Genomic DNA, 19,662 nt, shown 5'->3' with positions numbered 1-19,662 from the left:
AGCAAGTCCAGGTCAACCATATTAGAAGATGCCTAACACTCATGTGTCAATTTATGTAACTTTTTAAAAAATGGAGACTATATAGACTGGTGTAGGTGACAAACAGCACAGATAATACTTAAGGCGAGCCTGACAACCCGAGTTCCATCCTTAGAACAGACTCTTAGTTGTTCTGACTTCCACATTTGCACACACACAAATGTATTTTTCTTAATTTCTTTTTTTTTTTTTTGAGACAGGGTTTCTCTGTAGCCCTGGCTGGCAGGCCTTGGACTCACAGAACCCTGTCTGCCTCGTGTGCTGAGATTAAATGCCTGTGTTACCTTTATTTGCTGTTGCTAAGCAGTATATTCAATGCATTCCCTTCCAACTAGATACATTTACTTTGACTTGATATCTTGAGTTGTTACCTCATTCCCAGTAAGGAAAAATAGAAAATTGAGAGAAAAACAGAAACCCTGGGAGTGCCTGTGTGGTGAGTGTACTAGAATACAGATACTCAAGTGCCAGAGGACACTTGTGGAGGCCAAAGGAATCACCTTTCCCTTTCCACTGTGGGGCCCAGAGATCACTCAGGTTGTCAGGCTTGTGTGGCAAACACTTTTACCATTTTCTGATATATGTTGATTTGACACGTGCAAATACCTATTTATTTACAACAAAATCCTATTTGTAACCTGGAAAAGAAACTAAAGCCAGTCCCTACTTTACAATAGCTCTCTGGTGAGGACAAGGGACTTGGGTTACGTATTTCCTTAAGAACCAAGCTTTATTTACATTAAAAAAAAAAAAGGGAAAAGAAAAGGGGGGAGACAAATTTTACATAAAAGTACTACAATGGTATCTCCCTTTGGTAAAAAGTGTAATAAATGTCTTGTACATCTCTTTATAAGTACTAAATCTGAAGCCACATAGTTCTATGGTACACAAGAAGCTAGAGCACTTATGCTAGCACATCAAAGCATATTTCCTTTAATAAAAAATTGACAGTATGTACATTATTTACAAAAAAGAAAATCCAGGTTAAAATTGTGTGTGTGAGAGAGAGAGAGTGTGTGTGTGTGTGTGTGTGTGTGAGAGAGAGAGAGAGAGAGAGAGAGAGAGAGAGAGAGAGAGAGAGAGAGAGAGAACAGCTGGTGGATGGCACTGGGGTAGACTAGTAAAGAAGCAGGTACAAAACAGTCCCACAGGAGCTAAAAAGGAGGACTGGCTGGAACTTGCTGAGGCTGAGAACCAGAAGACGGAGGAAGGTGGGCTGCAAGGACTCAGAAACCAAATCCACAAGGTATCAATCCCAAAGGCAAACAGCAGGTCTCAGATAAAATCTAACAGGGGATCTCAGATGTGCTCAAGTGGAGATGTGGTCCAATCCAGTCTCCCCGTCGCCTCTTCAGGGTAGGGAGAGGAGCAGTGACCTTTAGTTACAGTCCATCTGTTTTTTAAATGCACCTCTATCCGTCCAAATGGTGACAGCATCTGGTTGCCCGTGTAAGGTCAGGTCATAGTTCTAGCTTGAGCTCTGCTGGTGTGTGCAAGCAAGCTGCCTGTCTCTGTGCTTGCATGGACTTCACTCCCTGTTGGGCAGGGTAGTACCCGTGGGGAAAAGTGCCAAGTTCCAGCTTCCTAAGGTGTGCATCCACGGTCCTGCTTGGTGCCAGGTTGCACTGGTGGCTTGAAAGGCATCTTCCCCAGTTCTTCAGTGTGTGAGTACACATGCCTACACACACAGACACACACACACACACAGACACACACACACCTTTGAGCTACCTGCGCTGGCTCTGCAGTTAAGGGGCTTTGAATACTGTGCCGTATTTGACACGATACTTGTTAATGCTTACGAAGTGCAGAGTCTCTGTGTCACAGGTGGTGGTGCAGGGCACCAGGCCCTCTAGCCCCTCACCCATGAGCCACTTGCTGGTCTCTGCTGCCATTTCACGAGGCACATGCTCCTTGGTCCATTTATCTACCCAGGCCTGGAATCGCTGATGCAGACGCTTGCTTACACGTTCATGGGACTAAAATCAAAGTAAAAGAGAGAGAAAAGATAAATAGACAAATCCGTCAAATATGAAAGTCGTTCGTTCGTTCGTTCGTTCATTCATTCATTCATTCATTCATTCATTCATTCATTCATTCATTCATTCAAGACAGAGTCTCACTATGTAGCTCTGGCTGACCTCAAACTCAAGAGGTGGGCTGCCTATGCCTCCTGTGTGTTGAGATTAAATAAATTATGCCACCATGCCTGGCTAATTTTATTACTTTATGTGTACAGTGGGCATTTTGCCTGCATGTGCCTGGTGTTTGTGAAGGCCAGTAGAGCAATGGATCCCCTGGAACTGGAGTTACAAACAGTTGTGAAATGCCATGTGGATGCTGGTAATTGAACCCAAGTCCTACAAGAGAACACAGCCAGTGTTCTTAACCACTGAGCCATCTCTCCAGCCCTGTAGAGTGCCATCTTTTAAAAGAAAAACTAAGATAAGGCAGGTAGGCAAAATAGCTCAGTGGGTAAAGGTACCCGGCACTGAGGATAATGACCTGTATTCCACCTAGCCCATATGGTGAGACGTGACCTACAGCTCATCCTCTGACCTCCACACTCTCACTGTGGCATGCACACTCACAAAAGCACAAGGACACAAAACAAATTTAAACAAAGGGGTCCCAGTAAGTCCAACAAAATGCAAAGCTTGGGCCATTGAGACCACTGTGACGTCGCCTATCCTCACACCTGCACAATGTCTCCTTTCTCTATAGGCCTCACACCCTGAACCACTGTTTTTATTTTCACTAGATGCCAATGCCTTTCCTTCTTCCCAGCCTGGCACCTAACATTTCTGCTGCATAGAAAACGCTTCTCCCTTAATTCTCTTCCTTGTTATTTAGGTCTCAGGTATCCTGTATTGGAGAAGCCGTTAATGAAATCCCACATGTCCGTTCCCTTGACCCTTTTATTTCTTCATTTGCCCTAGTTTGGGACAGTATTCCAGTGCCTGCTGCAACATATGCTAAGTAACAAGTAAGACAGCCCTTGAAAACAGTGTTCCCACAAACAAAAGATGAGAAACTGTCTGAAAGGTAAACACCCAGAGAAGCCTTTTCAGAAAATAACACCAGGTGTTTACCAGCTCTATAGCGCATACTCTGAAGCCTTCACCCCACACATCCATCCTTCAAAATGACATTTATTCAGACAAACAAGAAAAGCCATGAATGACCCAGGAATACTAAGAGTACAGCACCAATGGCTATTCTCCCCCATAGGGGCCTCAAAAGATTCCAACACATTTTGACATATAAGTCTTGGGGTTTTAGGTCTTTCTCAGTACCTCAAGATGCGGAATGTATGTGTGGAAAGCAGGTATTTGGGGACAATGCCAAGAAGACCTTGGGTGTGTTCTACCATGAACAACTATACATCCCCAGCAATTTCTATTCTTTAAGCCATGAAGTCTGTGATACTGTTACAAGATCCTTAGAAACAAACACACCTGCTTACATAACAACTGTGTGCTCCAGGAACAAGTTGGAAAAAAGGGAAATATACCAGGTCGGTGCAGTAGGACTGGGGGAAATGCAGAAAACCCCACCACCACTCTCACCTGATGAGCTCTGAGTAAAGCAGTCCTCCGGTACATGTAGTCCTCTGACTTGATCACATACACCATTTTATAGGAGTTCAGCTTGAACCTACACTCCAGCTTATCCAGGCTCTCTACATTTTCCATGGTCTTCTTGCTGTTTCCTTCTTTCCCTTCTTTCTCCTGTTGCTCTCGACCACGCTGACACTTTCGGATACGTCGCAAATTTCTACAAAGCAGAAAGCCCTTCAGGTTGAGAGACATCTGTTTACAGAGCCCCATGACTCCTATCAAATGTTTCTTTATGTGCCTCAAGAGTTACCTACTATGATTTTAGATACACATACATAAAAATGTGCAGTGGTTTCACTGAATTTACACATATAGTTACTTGAATTCTCAACCTTGATCATGTTATGTGTTATTCTCAATTTTTCATTTAACCTATTTCCAGAGCAGTACACAAATCTGTCTTGTTCTCTTTAACAGCTACAGAGCAAAGTATCCCAATTTATTCCCTCATTGCCTCTAAATTGGAGTTCCTCATCTAAACTAGGTAGCAGAAAGTTACTCGAAGGTCTACGTAACATCTTTCCCAGAGATGTCCTACTGGTATCTATATACTACAAACCACACTTAGAAACCTTTGTATTCTTTTCTGACCATGAATGGACACCAAAGCTGGTTTTACTTTTTTAAAAAATGGACACGATGAAGTTGTCACACTGTTTATGAAATCTTATGTCTTTTTTAAAATGTTTTGTTTTTATTTTATTTTTCTGAGTATTTTAGCTGTGCACCATGTTCGTACACTGTAGTCAAAGCCAGGAGAGGGAACTGAATCCCCTAGAACTAGTTACAGATGATTGTGAAGCATCATGTGGGTTCTGGGAATTGAACCTGGGTTCTGGAAGAGCAGCCAGTGCTCTTAACCACTGAGACATCTCTCCAGCCCCCATCTCCACTTTTTTTTAGTGTGTCCTGTGATAAAATGGGAATCATATGAAGAAGTTACTCAGCCATCTATGAAACAGTTTACTAAAGGCACAAGACAAACCACTGCTAATGCTATACAAAGCTCATAGACACTGCATATTACCATTTGTAAAATGTTTAAAAAAACATAGTGTATGTGCATGCACAAGTGCATACACATATATGTACGGAGTCAGAAGACGACCTTTGAGAATCTGCTCTCCTTCCTTTCACCATGGAATCTGGGTCTATCAGGCATGATCAACAAACACTTTCTACCATCTGGGTCACCCACTTGGAGAATATTCGTCAAAGAACAGGACCCACAACCACCTGCGAAGTCTGAAAATACTCTCTATAGCTCCATGCACAAGCAAGGCCACAATTCTTCATTTATATTAAAAAGGTTTAGAAAATATAAAACATCACCGTGAACATTTTTTTGTTTTAAATCAGCTCTGCAGTGAGATCATGTATTAAAACATAGTGGGCTTAATATCGTGGTTTGTTTGTTTGTGACACTGGTCTCACTTCTGGCCATCCTGCATGAGTGCTGGAATTCAAGCACCACCACACTGATCTATACAGCCTAGGGATCAAACTACGCATGCACTCTAACTGACTTCTGGCCATCCTGCATGAGTGCTGGAATTCAAGCACCACCACACTGATCTATACAGCCTAGGGATCAAACTACGCACGCACTCTAACTGACTTCTGGTCATCCTGCATGAGTGCTGGAATTCAAGCACCACCACACTGATCTATACAGCCTAGGGATCAAACTACGCACGCACTCTAACTGAGTCACATCCTCATTTAATCTCTAACACAGCAACTGTAGCCAGCATGATCACAATGAGTCAAAGTTTTCTTGAGAACTCAAGCACTAAGAATGTATAAAGGCCCAAAGGCAGGGAGTCAGGGCTAGAGGAGGCTTGGCACTTGTTGACAGGCGCATCAAATGGAGTTCAAGCTCTGGAACCACATAGAAGCAAAGCAACTCCCACAGGTTAGCTGCCCTCTGACTTCAACATGTGCTTTGTGACACAAGTACGTATGTACTTGCATATACCTATCTACGTCCTCAGCAGACAGACAAAGCACTGCAAACAAAAATCTAGCTCTATTAAAAAATGCTTTGCTGGGTGTGGTGACATACAGCTTTAAACCCAGTGTCTGGAAGGCAGAGGCAGGTGGATCTCTGAGTTTGAGATTAGCCTGATCTACCTAGTGAGTTCCAGGACAACCAGGACTAGATAGTGAGACCCTGTCTCAAAAACCAAAGTCATGCTTATTCTGATTTTCTTTATAAAAGGGTATCACTGAGGTTAAACCCATCAATGTTTACTTTGTATTTTAAATTAGAAAACAAATTTAATTCATTTTTATATTTTTGCCTATATTGTATACTTATAACAAAGTTCCCCAGTATGATCTGAAAGATTAATGGAAAATTGCTCACTATAACTAATGTTTACCTAAATCTAAAATTCACTTGGTGAGTTCTAAACGTCAAGAGAAAAATGAACAATTACTGTGTTCAAATATTAATTTCAGGTAGAAATATAAACCAGAAGATATAGATAAGACATCTGCTCTCTAGGGAAAAAAAAGCTAAGAAATTACATGAAGGATGAAATGGGGGGGGTATCTGTATGTTTTCTCTTATTGGTTGATGAATAAAGCTGTTTCAGCCAATAGACAGAGGCAGGATGTAACCAGCCAGGAAGTATAGGCAGGCTTATCTGACTAGAATTCTGGGAAGAGGAACGCAGAGAATGAGTCTCAAGAGAGACACCATGTAGCTGCCAAGGAAACAAGAGACCTGGGCATCACTGGGAACCCAAGACCATGTGGAGATTAACAGAAATGGGTTAATGATTAAAAGAGGGCTGGCCAGTAAGAAGCCGGAGCTATTGGCCAAACAGTTTATAATATACAGCCTTGTGTGTTTATTTGGGGCTAAAGGGCTGTGGAACTGGCAAGACAGAACCTTCTGTCTACAGTATGGTGTATGTAGCCCAGGCTAGTCTTGAACTCCCAGCAATGCTTGTGCTGGAACTTTCCTAGTACCACTATTACAGGTATAAACCACATACCTGGCTTATCCAGTTTCTACTTCTAAAATAGTTTTCAAAATCAGAGGATTAGCATTAAACTTGCCTGTATATGGGAAAAAATTTAAAGTTCTATACAGAAAAGAATTACACATCAGCTAAAAGAGATTTGGGGGCCCTTTCTACAATTCCCAAACCACAAAAGTGGTTCATAGAACCTAAATTATTTATTCTTCTGTCTGGAATTTTAGTACAAGCCATGAAGAAAGTCTCTCTTTTCCTCCAAGACAGGAAGACAGCATTTCTATGTGTATCCTTGGCTCTCTTGGAATTTACTCTGTAGACCAGGCCTGCCTCTGCCTCCTCAGTGCTGGGATCAACAGCATGTAATAAAAATCCTGACATTCAGGCTAATGAGCATCTCTGGGAGGCAGCATTCCAAACACAATATTGGTTTGAAGGAACTGTATGACTTGCTTGTATGACTTTGCTGGGAGAGGACTCTTAGAAGCTTGTATCTAGCTCCCTTGAATTCTTCCTTTTGCTAATTCTGTTCTGTATTTTCTTGTGATAACTGTAGTTGCTGAGTCCTGCTAGTCACTGATCATGGATGCACCCTCCATCTAACAGAGTGAGGACTACAGGCTCTCTAGTGCTCTTGCCTCTTGAATGCTGGGGATTTTACAGGTAAGCCAGCAAACAAACTCGCTAACACCATTCTCAGCAGACGTAACAGATAAACAATATAGGAAATCAAGAATCTAAAGCTGCCCTCCACCCCGCCCCACCCTAGCAGTGACCAGTACGTATTACCACCAGAGGTAACTGTGGACTTGCCTTGGGAGAAATACTGGTTTCTGTGCCAGATGCTCTCGAAGTTCAGGAGACGTAGTATCAGAACTCATGTATCGTTCCACGTAGTCTGACCAACGCTAGGAAGAGAAATGTAAGAAAAGGTCATAAAAATAGCTACATCAAGAGTCTAATCCTGCCACAACTGTCCAAAGACTACAGATTTTAAGAACAAAATAGCCTAGTGTTGTGGTATACAAAAGTAATTCTAGCACTTGGGAGACTAAGATAGGAAAACTGCAAATGTGAGGCCAGTGAGAGCCATATGAAAAGATCCTATCCAAAAAAGGGGGGTTACTGAGGTTATAGCTCAGTGGTAAAGGGTTCACCTTTGAACCCCAGAACTGTAAAACTAAAAATTAATGCCCTTTCCCTAAAGAACAAGCTTGTTATTTGGTACTGAAATACATATTTAAATTCTGTTAGCCAGCAAGATAGTACATTTGAGATAGTTATCAAAACTAAATCCTTACAGCCAAGCAGTGATGGTGCACACCTTTAATCCCAGCACTTGGGAGAAAGAGGCAGGCGGATTTCAAGTGAGTTCGAGGCCAGCATGGTCTACAGAGCCAGTTCTAGTACAGTCAGGGCTATACAGAGAAACCTTGTCTTGAAAAACAAAATTAAACAAACAAACAAAAATTTAAAGAAATTCCTGGGTTCATTTATAACTCAATTAAAAAGTAAACATGATACTCTACCAAATGAAGCCCCAAAACAAACAAAAGCACCTCATTTACTATTTATAGTCATTTAGAGGAAAACAAAAACAAGCACAAGAAAAGTTAAGCTGTCAAACATACTTACTGAGGATGGGAGGCACTGACAGCGAATTCCACTGTAGCCTCCAAAGTGAGTACGAACAGACATAGTTGGAATGACCTGCATGCTAAACATGTTCAAACAACCTATGACGGGGCTGGAGATGGCTCAAGGGTTAAGAGCCCTTGGTGCTCTGTTCCCAACACCCAAAACACACAACACACACACAAAATAAATCCTAAACCAGTGGTGGTGGCACAAGCATTTAATCTCAGCACTCAGGAGGCAGATCTGAGTTCGAGGCCAGCCTGGTTTACAGACGAAGTTCCAGGAAAGCCAGGATTATACAAAGAACCTGCCTCAAAAATAAATAAATAAATAAAAAGAAAGTAAATCCTAAAAACATAATCACAGAAACCCTATGGAGCTACAGCCCTGAGAATTCAGGGCAGCCAGGCAAGGTCTATGGGAAATGTACTTGCCCATACCTCTGCTTCCACAGGGTCATCTGAGTTCTCCTCTTCTGTGTCCAGAAGCTCAATTGTCAGCTGAACCTGACCTTGACTCTGAATGAACATTAGCTGAAAATAGAAGTAGAGTTTAAACAAACAAAACAAAATATCCAGGGCAATGAACTTAGATTGTCATACTGGAGGTGGAAAGGTATTAAAATTTTGCTCCAAAGAAAGAAACGAGGATATTGAAAAGCTGCTAAGCCCTGGCTACTCTTTGGATAGAATACCTTGGTTTGACTGACATATGGTAGTAAACTCCAGTTCCAGAGGATACAGCACCTTCTTTTGGCCCCTGAGGGCATTGCATGTAGATGGTAGACAAACATTTTTACACACAAAAATAAATCTAAAAACAATGTTTCGTAAGTTAGTAACTGTTTGCTAAGGTTACACAGCTCACACCCCAGCTCAGCAGGTAAGTGGGACTCTCACTCCTTATCAAAGAGGCTTCTTTTTGCAGCAGGTAGGGACTACTACAAAGATCCACAACTGGTCAAAATGCAGAGAAAAACTGACCGTTGGGTGCTTGATGCAACTGATAGAAAACAAAGATTTTAAGAGCCAGAAGACCAGGACATCTCCTGGATGTAACAGGGAAGTCACATTCACGAAATCTCAAAAATAGAGTTACCTAAACAAGAACCCGCATAATAACATCAGCTGGTATTCTAACATGGAGGGGGACATTTTCACAAAGACCCACCATTAAATGGAAGAGTTACAATGGCTGTTGAGAGAGAGAGAGCCTATTTCTCCAACCCAACCCTGATAGGTTACCCCAGGTGGTGGTATTAAAAATGTATGTATGTATCAGCCAACACCAATGGACTCAGTGGTCGTACACAAACATGACAATGAAAACTAAAAGGGAGGCCATGAGTCTGAGAGCAAGTGAGAAGGGAACACAGGAGAAATAAGAGTGGAAATGATGTAAACACAGTATTCATGTGTAAAATTTTCAAACATGAAAAATGAAAAGAAATTAAAAGAATGTTCTGTTGGGTTAGCAGGATGGCTCAGAGGGTAAAGGTGCTTAAACCCTGAAAGCCACACAGTGGGAGAAGAGACTGACTGACAGACAGACAGACAGACAGACAGACAGACAGACAGACACACACACACACACACACACACACACACACACACACACTTTAGAAGGTACTGTTGAACTAGGTGTGATGGCGCACAAAGGAGGTGAACCAAGAAGACTGCCAACAGTATGGCCCACATAGTTTCAGACGAGCCTGGACTAAAAATAGAGCCACAAACAAGCCAAGTGTTACAATGGCACTAATAATATTTGAACTGATGTTCTGGATGCTAATATTTGGTAATATGTACGTGGCTTTAAAAATATTTCATTTATAAAAGCAATACATTGATAAAGGCAGTCACATGGCATATTTTAGATCTGCCAACAGATGTCCTATTCTGGAGCCTTGGCTCTCTCAATGTCCTAACTCAGTTTACTGCAGATTAGAAAATTACACATATGCTGGACAGTGATGGCACATGCCTTAAATTCCAGCACTGGTGGTGTGGAGGGCATAGGCAGGTGGATTTCTGCAAGTTCAAGGCCAGCCTGATCTACAGAGTAAGTTCCAGCACAGGCTACAAAGCTACAGAGAAACTCTGTCTAATGGGAATAAAAAAGGCAAACTACACATACATGCAGGCAAAGCAACCACATAAAATAAGTAGTTTGAGGACATCCTGAGCTAAATCTGACTGTATGTTAAAAGGTAAAAATAAAAAAGCAAACTTACTATCAATCTTCTTTACATACAGAAAGAACAAGAATTTAGGATACTGTCTGTGAAAGGCCAGGCTACCAATCAGGCAAATGCAACTAGATGAAAGCTGACTGGCTTTTTAGAGAAGCTATTAAAAAAAAAAAAACAAAAAAACCTGTTCCTAAAACTTTATCTACCAAAAATAATATAGCTAACCTAAAACAAATCTAAGGGAGACAAACAAAACCAGTAAGAATAAAAACACGTTACATTATATACTGTGCCAGTAAATCAACACTTCACAGCCCAACCTCAGCTCCCAGAGTACCATAATAAGCTGGGTTTATTTATTTATCTTTTGGAGACAGGGTTCTCCTATGTAGCCCTGGTTGTCCTGGAATTTGTTATGTAGAGAAGGCTGGCCTTGACCTCAAATTTTGGATCTTCCTAATTTAACATCTCGAGTGCTAGGATTACAGATGTGTGATGGGAACAACTCAGGGTTTCACAAAGGCTTTCCAAGTAGTCTACAACTGACTTACATCCCAATGAAATACAGCCAGACACAGAGGTCTTATCTACAATGTAATGCCAGCACGCTGGAGGTTGAGGAAGGAGGATCTATAACTTAAGAATAGCCTGTGTTACATACCTAGACCTTGTCTCAGAAAAAACAGAAGGGAAAAGGGAAGGGAGAAGAGGTAGCTGTAAAAATTATGCTGATTATCCTGGGGAATGAGTAATTAAGCCAACTCTTTCAAAATGTGCATTTAAAAGAATCTGAACAGGCAGCTCAATGGTTGGGAACATCTGCTCTTGCAAAGGACCCAGTGGTCACATGGTGGATCCAGCAGACCCAATGCCTTCTTCCAACCTCAGAGGGATCCAAGCGCACACATAGTACACATTCATACATGCAGACAAACACACATAAAGAAAACAAAAAAAGTACATCCAAAGCCCAGAATATCAAAGTTTATTTCTAGAAAAAAAAAGTAAGTGATTTCTTTATTTTTATCTACTACATGTTTTTAATAGTGATCTGTAGATTTTACACATAAGCAGTTTTCAAGAAATATTTACAAAGCATTATAGTTTTTTTTTAAAGCTCTGAGCCTAACAAAGTTTGTATTTTGCTTATTTTTTTAAATTCAGTAAAAGTAACTGAGCAGCTAGCTCAGTTAGTAAAGTGCTTGCTGCAAAGAAGCATGGGGATCTGGTTTGATTCCCAGTACTCATGTATAACTCTGACTCATAATTACAGCACTGGAGAGACAGCCCACCAAAGGAAAAATCAATGAGCTCCAGGCCAATGATAGCCAGATTATATCAAGAAAAAGGGGTAGGGGGGCACAAAACCTGTAAGGTGTATACCTCCCTGAAGCAGACTTTGTGCACACACATACATACATACCACAAACACACAATAGAAACAGGTGAGTGAGTGTGAATGAATGGCAGGAGACTTATTTTTGGAAACTAATGTCAGCAGCAGCAGCAGCTGGTTACATGAGCAAGTCCTACCTTAAAGCAGTTTTCATCTGACATAAGTTGCTCTGCTTTCCGCTGGTACGTTGACTCCAGAAGGCTCCTTGATGTCTGAGTATTCAGCTGGCCTCCAGTGGCTCCATTATTGTTTTCCGCCAGGTAAAGGTCAGTAACCTGCACACAGACCTCATCACTGACAATGTGTTGCAGCTGGAACAAAGCACAGGCCAGCCATGAGTCAAGAGAGCAGTTCACCCATCCTCTAGTCATTCAACCTAAAACATTTTGTTTTAATTTGCAAAGTTAAGCATTATCGCTTTCATTGAAAATAACCAAGTCAGGATCTCCTGCCTTTATGAACACTTCAAAAGAAAACTCATATTTAAAAGCAAAATCAAGTCTCAGTGGTGTAATGTTTTCCACTCATGTTTCCTAGCTAAGTAAATAAAATGTCATTCTAAATATCTTTAAAAAATGTTTTGCAGTTAACTGGCTTTTGTTTTTGTTTGTAGTCTATGCTGGCTTCAAACTCAGTATGTAGCTAAGGATAATCGTGAAGTACTAATCTTCCTGCCTCCACTTTCCAAGTTTGGGAATTACAGATGTGTACCCCCATGTCAGGTTCCATCATTGTATCCCCACTTGCATGTGTTTTTAAATTGTGCACAATTTTGCTTTTTCACATATACTTCTTATCCAACCCACAAATACTCTGGAAAACAGGCTGGAATGGGAGAGATTTTAAGAAATTTTTCTTTTTTTTTTGTGTTAAATAATAAAACTCATGAGACTTGGGGTGTGGAGAGGTGCCTGAGAGAACTGTGAAAACAAGATCCACGTGATTTTGAAAAAATTTTATTTTTATTTATATTCATTGTGTGTGAGCCTCTAGTGTGTGAGCTATACTATCCATGTTTGTGTGTCTATGGAGGCCAGAAGAGAACACTGGAGTTAGAGGAGGCCATGAGTCACCATGTGGGTTCTGGAAAGAATAGCAAGCACTTGTAACTTCTGAGCCCTTACCTAGGATTCCTAATCGTTGTATAAAACCTGAAACTTAAGAAGGTTGCTGCATAAACCAGAAGTGGTGGCCCATGCCTTTATCCCAGCACTCAGGAGGCAAAGGTACGTGGATCCCTTTGAGTTCAAGACCGATCTGGTCTACATAGTGAGTTCCAGGAAAGCAGAGTTAGGTAGGAACCCTGTCTGCTCATTACCTGTCCCCAGGAGCTCAACTAAAGAACAGTCTGAATTAGAAGTCAAGCTCCTAACCCAGGGTCAACTTCTCACCAGCAAACCACTGATTATTCCATATTTGGCAGAAGTGTAATCCTTAAACAGTGCATATTAATTCTTTTTTTCCCCGAGGCAAGCTTAGAAAAAACCCAGGACCATATAAATGTACATCCTTTGCCTCAATCGTTTATTTTCTAAAGGGGGCTTCAGGAGAATGCCCACATCTTTTTTTAAAAATATTTTTATTTATTTATTGTGTATACAGTCTTCTGCCTGCATGCCAGCAGAGGGCACCAGATCTCATTCAAGGTGGTTGTGAGCCACCATGTGGTTTCTGCGAATTGAACTCATGACCTCTGGAAGAACAGTCAGTGCTCTTAACCGCTGAGCCATCTCTCCAGCCCCCAATCGTTTATTTTCAATATCGGCTAAATGTGGTTGAAAACTGTAAACCCTTTTGTGAGGGGTGGATGGAGGCGGTTGCAGCTGGCTAACTAGACTTGGTGACTTATATTAACAACCCTAGAAAGTTGAACCTTTTATGCACAGGCTACTGGGGGCAACCCCAGGCCATGACATATGCTAGGCAAGTGCTACAGTTGGCACCATCCCCATGCCACGATTTCTGTTTTGATTTTCCTCACTGTTCTTAGGGTAAAGTTGATTGACCTCAAGCCGATGACCTGAGTTTAACCCATGAAATCCACATGGTGGAAGAATGCACACCTGTAAGTTATCCCTGACGTTCATGTGTACACACGGCACACACATGGTGGAAGAATGCACACCCCTAAGTTATCCCTGACGTTCATGTGTACACACGGCACACACACACACGAAATACATAAATGTAAAAACAGCAATTCTCTCAAGTGAAATGAAGCCCTACCTATAAAAATACCAGAAAAAAAAATAAAAGTTAGGACTGGGGTATCCATCTATTTAGCTTAGTGGTAGAGGGCTTGCCTAGTAAGACAGTCTTTTGTTTAGTCCCTAACACCAAACTAATCCTTAAAAACAGGGAAGCAAAAATGCTAATTTCAATATTGATTAATCTATTTTACTTAGTCATTGTTATAGTCTCATAGCCACTAAGCCATTCTACTTTTAGGAAGAAATGATCCTTGTGAAGTAGAAATGATCTAGACATTACCATTAAAATAAGGCTTATTATGACTTGGTAACACAGTAATAGCTTCACTTTAAATGGGGCAGAAAGAGGACAAGATAAAAGTCTATTCAAGACATGAACTCTATACCATGAAGATGCTCCTCCTGACTTATACCTTGTTAAAGTGGAATATGCACCACTGACTTCCTATTCATATCCTCTCTTGTATCTGGCCTCTCTCAGAACCTTTGGAAATGGCAGCACTATAAATCCAGAGACAACTAGGGGGTATGTACACACACACCTATATTAAACCTTTCATCTGGTATGATTAAATGATATAGGGATGGTGTGAGGGATTTTTTTTTTTAATAGAGGAGCACCTGCATTGAAAAGCTGGGTAACACAAGCCAGGCATGATGGCCCACACCTTTAATCCCAGTACTTGGGAGGCAGATCTCTGAGTTCAAGGCCAGTTAGCTGTAACACAGAGAAACCCTGTCTCGAAAAACCAAAAAGAAATGAAAAGAAAAGCTGGGTAATACCAAGGCCAGAGGTTTTGACATCTCAAGAGGGCTGGAGAAGGCAGAGAAGCACGAGAATGGAGATGTCTAGGATGAAGGGATGCTTCCCTTGTCAGGTCCTAACATGATAACATATTTGAGCTCTGTAGCTAAGCTATCTGAGACTGCCTAATGAGAGTTAAACCTCTTTAAGACAAGGTCTTATGTATCAGAGGCTGGCCTTGAACTTCCTATGTAGCTGAAGATAACCTTCAACTTTTGGTCTTCCTGCTTCCTCCTTAAATATGCTGAGATTATATGTATGATACCATACCCATTTTGTGGAGTGTTGGGAGATCCAACACAGGTCTTTATGCATGGCTGGCAATTAACTCATCAACTGAGCTAAACAAAGCCCCAGCCTGAAAAAGTTAAGACAAATATATGGTCTGACCTTGAAACTTGTTCAACCAGAATAGAACTATAGGGGACCACAAGGGAAGGGAAAGGATGAACATGTCTTAAAAACAAATGGATTTGGGTTTTCTGGAGGAAACTCATGTTTTCCAGGTTTTGTAGACCAGGCTGGTCTCGAACTCACAGAGATCCGCCTGCCTCTGCCTCCCGAGTAAAAGTATATTGAGCCGGGTGGTGGTGGCGCACGCCTTTAATCCCAGCACTCGGGAGGCAGAAGCAGGTGGATCTCTGTGAGTTCGAGGCCAGCCTGGTCTACAATAGTTAGTTCCAGGACATCCAAAACAATACAGAGAAACCCTGCCTCGAAAAACCAAAAAGTATGTTGATAGTGTTAACCATACATTCATAACCAGATTCTAAATAAATGAATTCTATTTGAAAAACTAACCAAGGTTTATGAAAAATTCATTTTAAGACTGTTCCTAGCTGTAGCCAATAGTAAGGTTGGATGCATAAACATACATGGGGAAATGGAGCTGGTAATTCATATACATTTAGGGGATCACTAGGGATTTGTCTCTCAAATTATGAGGAAAGCTGACTATCAATCACCACCCAGACCCCTTATGGGAAGGCCTAGTACCTTTCCATCTTTCAGTTATCTGGCTAACAACTTTTGGTAAGATGCAAGATTCAATTACACGCAGCTTTCTTTACAGTACAGCATACAAAGGCATGTTTCCTTCCAAAGCCAAGGAAAAAGCAAGGGTTCTTTGCAAAAGTCAGTATTTTCCTCAAGGGAACTCTAAGCCTTTCCCTGAACAGTGGTAGTGTGGACTCCAGGGTAGAATTTGCACTTTCCATCTATTTAGCTCACAGAATTTGAGTACTCTGATCCTCTAGGAGAGTTCAGAATACTAGTAGGAAGTCTTTGACAACCTCCCTGTCAGAAGGACAATACAATTAGGAAGAATGATATTGGCTGGGTGTGATAGCTCACACCTGTAATCTCAGCAACTCAGGAGACTGGCACAGAAATAACACTAGTTTTAGGTCAGTCAATGAATGCTATATACTGAGTTCCTGTCACAAATAACTCCACATATTTAAAATTTCCAAGAACAAAACGTAAAAGCAACTACAAACCTAACACAGTGAGTATCAGATAAATGAGGTGGGCTGAGCATTATAAAGACTTTAATATTAAACAAGGCGAACAGAATCACCATTCTACAGAAAAGGCAACATTACATCTCTGCTTCCTTCTCAGAAAAGGTTGAGAAGTGGACGCCTGTGTTCTCTATAAGTGGCCATTTAGGACAGGTTCTGAGGAGGGTCACACTACTGCAATGGTACACCGAGAACAACTAAGATCCAATTCCAAGGCTGAAAGAGTCATACTTTGTTCACAGGACAAACACATGTTGTCCAGCTATTTCCTCTGAACAGAAACACCACACTAGGGAAGTAAATAAAATGTACAAGGCTCAGGAGGTAAAGGAAACAGAAAATTCCAGAAGCTCCTGAAAAGTCAGAATTAACATCCCCCAACACACAAGGGGTCTTATGTATCCCAGGCTGGCCTAGAAGGTAGTTGAGGATAACCTTGAATTTCGTACCCTCATATAAAAGTAGTAATAATATCTGGGGAGAAGACACTCCCCCATAGGTCAAGCTGCCTCCTAGCTGTGCAAGAGCTCCAAGGATTCAGCTTCAGTGAATTGTCAGCCAGGCTTGAGTATGTATGGAGGGCTTTTCAATGACGTGGCTGCCTTTGGGTTGGTTACTCATGTTCCTTAAGTGATGCCAATAAGTGTAATGGTTCACTAAGCTAGATTTGATTAGAAATTTTTCTTTGGTTTTCTGTCAGTGTATCATGAAGGGTAAAGAGATATTTGTTCACTGTCTCCCCAGGAAAAGTCACACAACAGACTTCACTTTAACTTGGTCCTTTCCATTTCAGAGACATATATTTATAAACATTGATATATGATTAAGCTGCTGTCCTTGTCCCATAGAAATTTTGCCTTCTCTTGGCAGTCCTACCCCCTCACCTGTCTGACGATGCTCTGGATTAGTTTGTCCATAGTAAAGGCAATGTAGGCATGAATGGTGAACATCTCTCTCAGTGAATCTTCATACTGTGATGAGTCTATGTTGCCATCAAGCAGGCTCCGCACCATGTCCAGGAAAGCTGGGTAATAATCTTCTACATCAACATCCACTATAGGAAAGATGAGACAGGTAAGACCTCACTCTGTTAAGAAAAGCTCAAGAACAAAAAGCAGGGAATCCCATAGCTGGCCTAAACAGCATTTGAAAGGACAAACACCAGATACACAAAACATGTTTGATTCAACCCAATTTAAGCAGAGATGAAATCTGATAGGAGGCTGTAATCACCAGCACTGCCCAGTCAAGAATAAAGTGACTGTAACTTCTTACATTGGCTTCCAAAACAGTTCTACGCCACCCAAGAGCAAAATACCCCAAGAGGGCTCTTCAAGTTGCTGCTCTTCCACTTACACAAGCCATTTCTCAAGGGAGACATTTGCTCAAAAAGCTATTTCAATGAAGACTAATAGAAAGTAAAGGTAGATAGACATAGGTAGATTCTAGCTAACACTTGGAAGCCTATTGGCCACCAAACAGTTAATCACAAATTACATTAAATGATTTGTATTTGTTGCACATGAAGCATTTCAACCAATAGCTGGAATGAATCTTATAAAGAGACAGCAACCAGGAATGGGATCACCTGAACTTATTAAAATAGCACCCATTTATACAGAGTTCAAAAACTAACCTCAACTTGGGCATAGTGGCACATGTCTATACACCAGGGAGGTTAAGGCAAGAGGATTTCTGAGTTTGAAACCAGTCTAGACTACATAACAAGTTCCTGGACAGTGAAAATTTTATAGCAGGAAATCTTCTCTCAAATACTGCCCCACCCCCAAAAGGTAGAAATCAAAATAGTGGCCTAAGAAGGTTACTGGGTCTTAGTGTTATTGCTTTCCTTGTTCTCTTTTTTGACTAAAGTATGCCCACTATAGAAAAATTTATAGAGCCATAAAAATCTATTTGTGGGGCAAGGGCAATGGTATGGTGGGTAAGAACACTTCCTACATAAAAGGGGCCCCAGCACACATATAAAGACCTGGCTGTTACCACCCGTACCCTCAGCAATATGGGGTGGGAGAGAAGCATTAGGGTGTGCTGACGGCTGGCCACTGGCCTAGCTCCAGGTTCAGTGAGATGCTGTCTCAAGGAGTTATGGTAAGATACTAGCAGATACTCCATGTTGTCCTCCAGCCTCTCTGCACACAGACACACACCCCACATAAAAATTCTTCTTTGTGTCCCTTTTTGCATATATGTTGCACTGCAACAAAAAGTTATAAAAAGGTAATTACAAAAGGAACTCTTCCCATTGATTAACTGGCCACCTATCTGTAAGGGGAAACAAAAAAATATCTAGCTAAGCAAAAACTGGGTGGACTTTCAGACAGGCAAAACGAACAATTACTGTTTAAAACAAGCTGCTGGCTGAAGTTTTGTCACAGACTGTCACTTGTCTAAGCCCAGAAGAGAGGCAAGTAGCCTCTAAAATATGCTACAATAAAGCAGAGTTCAAACCACAGATTTGTAGCCACAGCCATGACTGGCATGGTCAATTAAGAACAAACTACTGCAGCCTAAGTCCAGGTTAACAGTTCTCAAGCCCAGATTTGATCACTGTATTTGTAATTTCTCCTGAAACAAGGAATCACCACACTTAAGCCCCAAAGTTGTTTCTTTCAAGCTAGGTCCAATACATATAAAGGCTTTTCAAATAGATTCCTGGTGTCATTAGTTTAACAGATAAGAAACTAGGATTGTACACAAGATTTCCCACAATAGTTATTTACTATTTCATGAACAGCACAGAAAAGAAGCCTGTGAGGAAGCATCTGGATCACAGGTTAAATACCTAGCTAAGAACGAAACTGCTATCTGGAAGCAGGCAGCTCAGTGTGGCATAAAGTATAAAGTATATAGTTCCTTCCATGACCCCTGGGCTTTCCTTTCCTCTTTATCCCTCTGCTGTGTCTCACACCATTTTAAGTCCTAATTCCTTTTCAGAAAATATTAGGATGAACCATAAAGTCTATTAAAGAGAAGCTTGCTAACACATCTAAGAACATTCCTCTTTGTCATAAACATGAATTATGAGGAATTTATATGTTGTGGAATGAACTATGACATTTCTTCTCACCTGAAACACTGTTTATTAACTTAGTCAATGAATCCCCATCCCTCACATGTACACAGTGCTAATGATGGACCCTGTGTGTTCATAAATTGGGTACTACACAAGGTGCTATGTATGCATCTTTCCCCTAAACCCTCAAACAACCCCATAAAGTAACAATTATTGCCT

General features: G+C 41.2%; 1 protein-coding gene across 4 annotated transcripts in view; it reads right to left on the bottom strand.

The window, feature by feature from the left end:
• Nucleotides 1-946: 946 nt before the first annotated feature.
• Nucleotides 947-19,662, bottom strand: part of Sin3a (SIN3 transcription regulator family member A) — a 59,908-nt gene continuing 41,192 nt past the window's right edge. For all 4 annotated transcript variants that reach the window (XM_040730161.1, XM_040730163.1, XM_040730160.1 and 1 more), the window contains exons 16-21: nucleotides 17,294-17,463; nucleotides 12,009-12,182; nucleotides 8,725-8,817; nucleotides 7,460-7,554; nucleotides 3,609-3,816; nucleotides 947-2,018 (exon numbers count right to left, since the gene is read on the bottom strand). In XM_040730161.1, the coding sequence (XP_040586095.1) occupies nucleotides 1,788-2,018; nucleotides 3,609-3,816; nucleotides 7,460-7,554; nucleotides 8,725-8,817; nucleotides 12,009-12,182; nucleotides 17,294-17,463 (971 nt within the window). In that variant the 3' untranslated portion in view covers nucleotides 947-1,787. The remainder of the gene's footprint in view (nucleotides 2,019-3,608; nucleotides 3,817-7,459; nucleotides 7,555-8,724; nucleotides 8,818-12,008; nucleotides 12,183-17,293; nucleotides 17,464-19,662) is intronic.

This window comes from Mesocricetus auratus, unplaced genomic scaffold (assembly GCF_017639785.1).
Source record: "Mesocricetus auratus isolate SY011 unplaced genomic scaffold, BCM_Maur_2.0 Super-Scaffold_100022, whole genome shotgun sequence".
Taxonomy (NCBI): Eukaryota; Metazoa; Chordata; class Mammalia; order Rodentia; family Cricetidae; genus Mesocricetus; species Mesocricetus auratus.
This window is presented reverse-complemented; position numbering and strand designations above follow the sequence as displayed.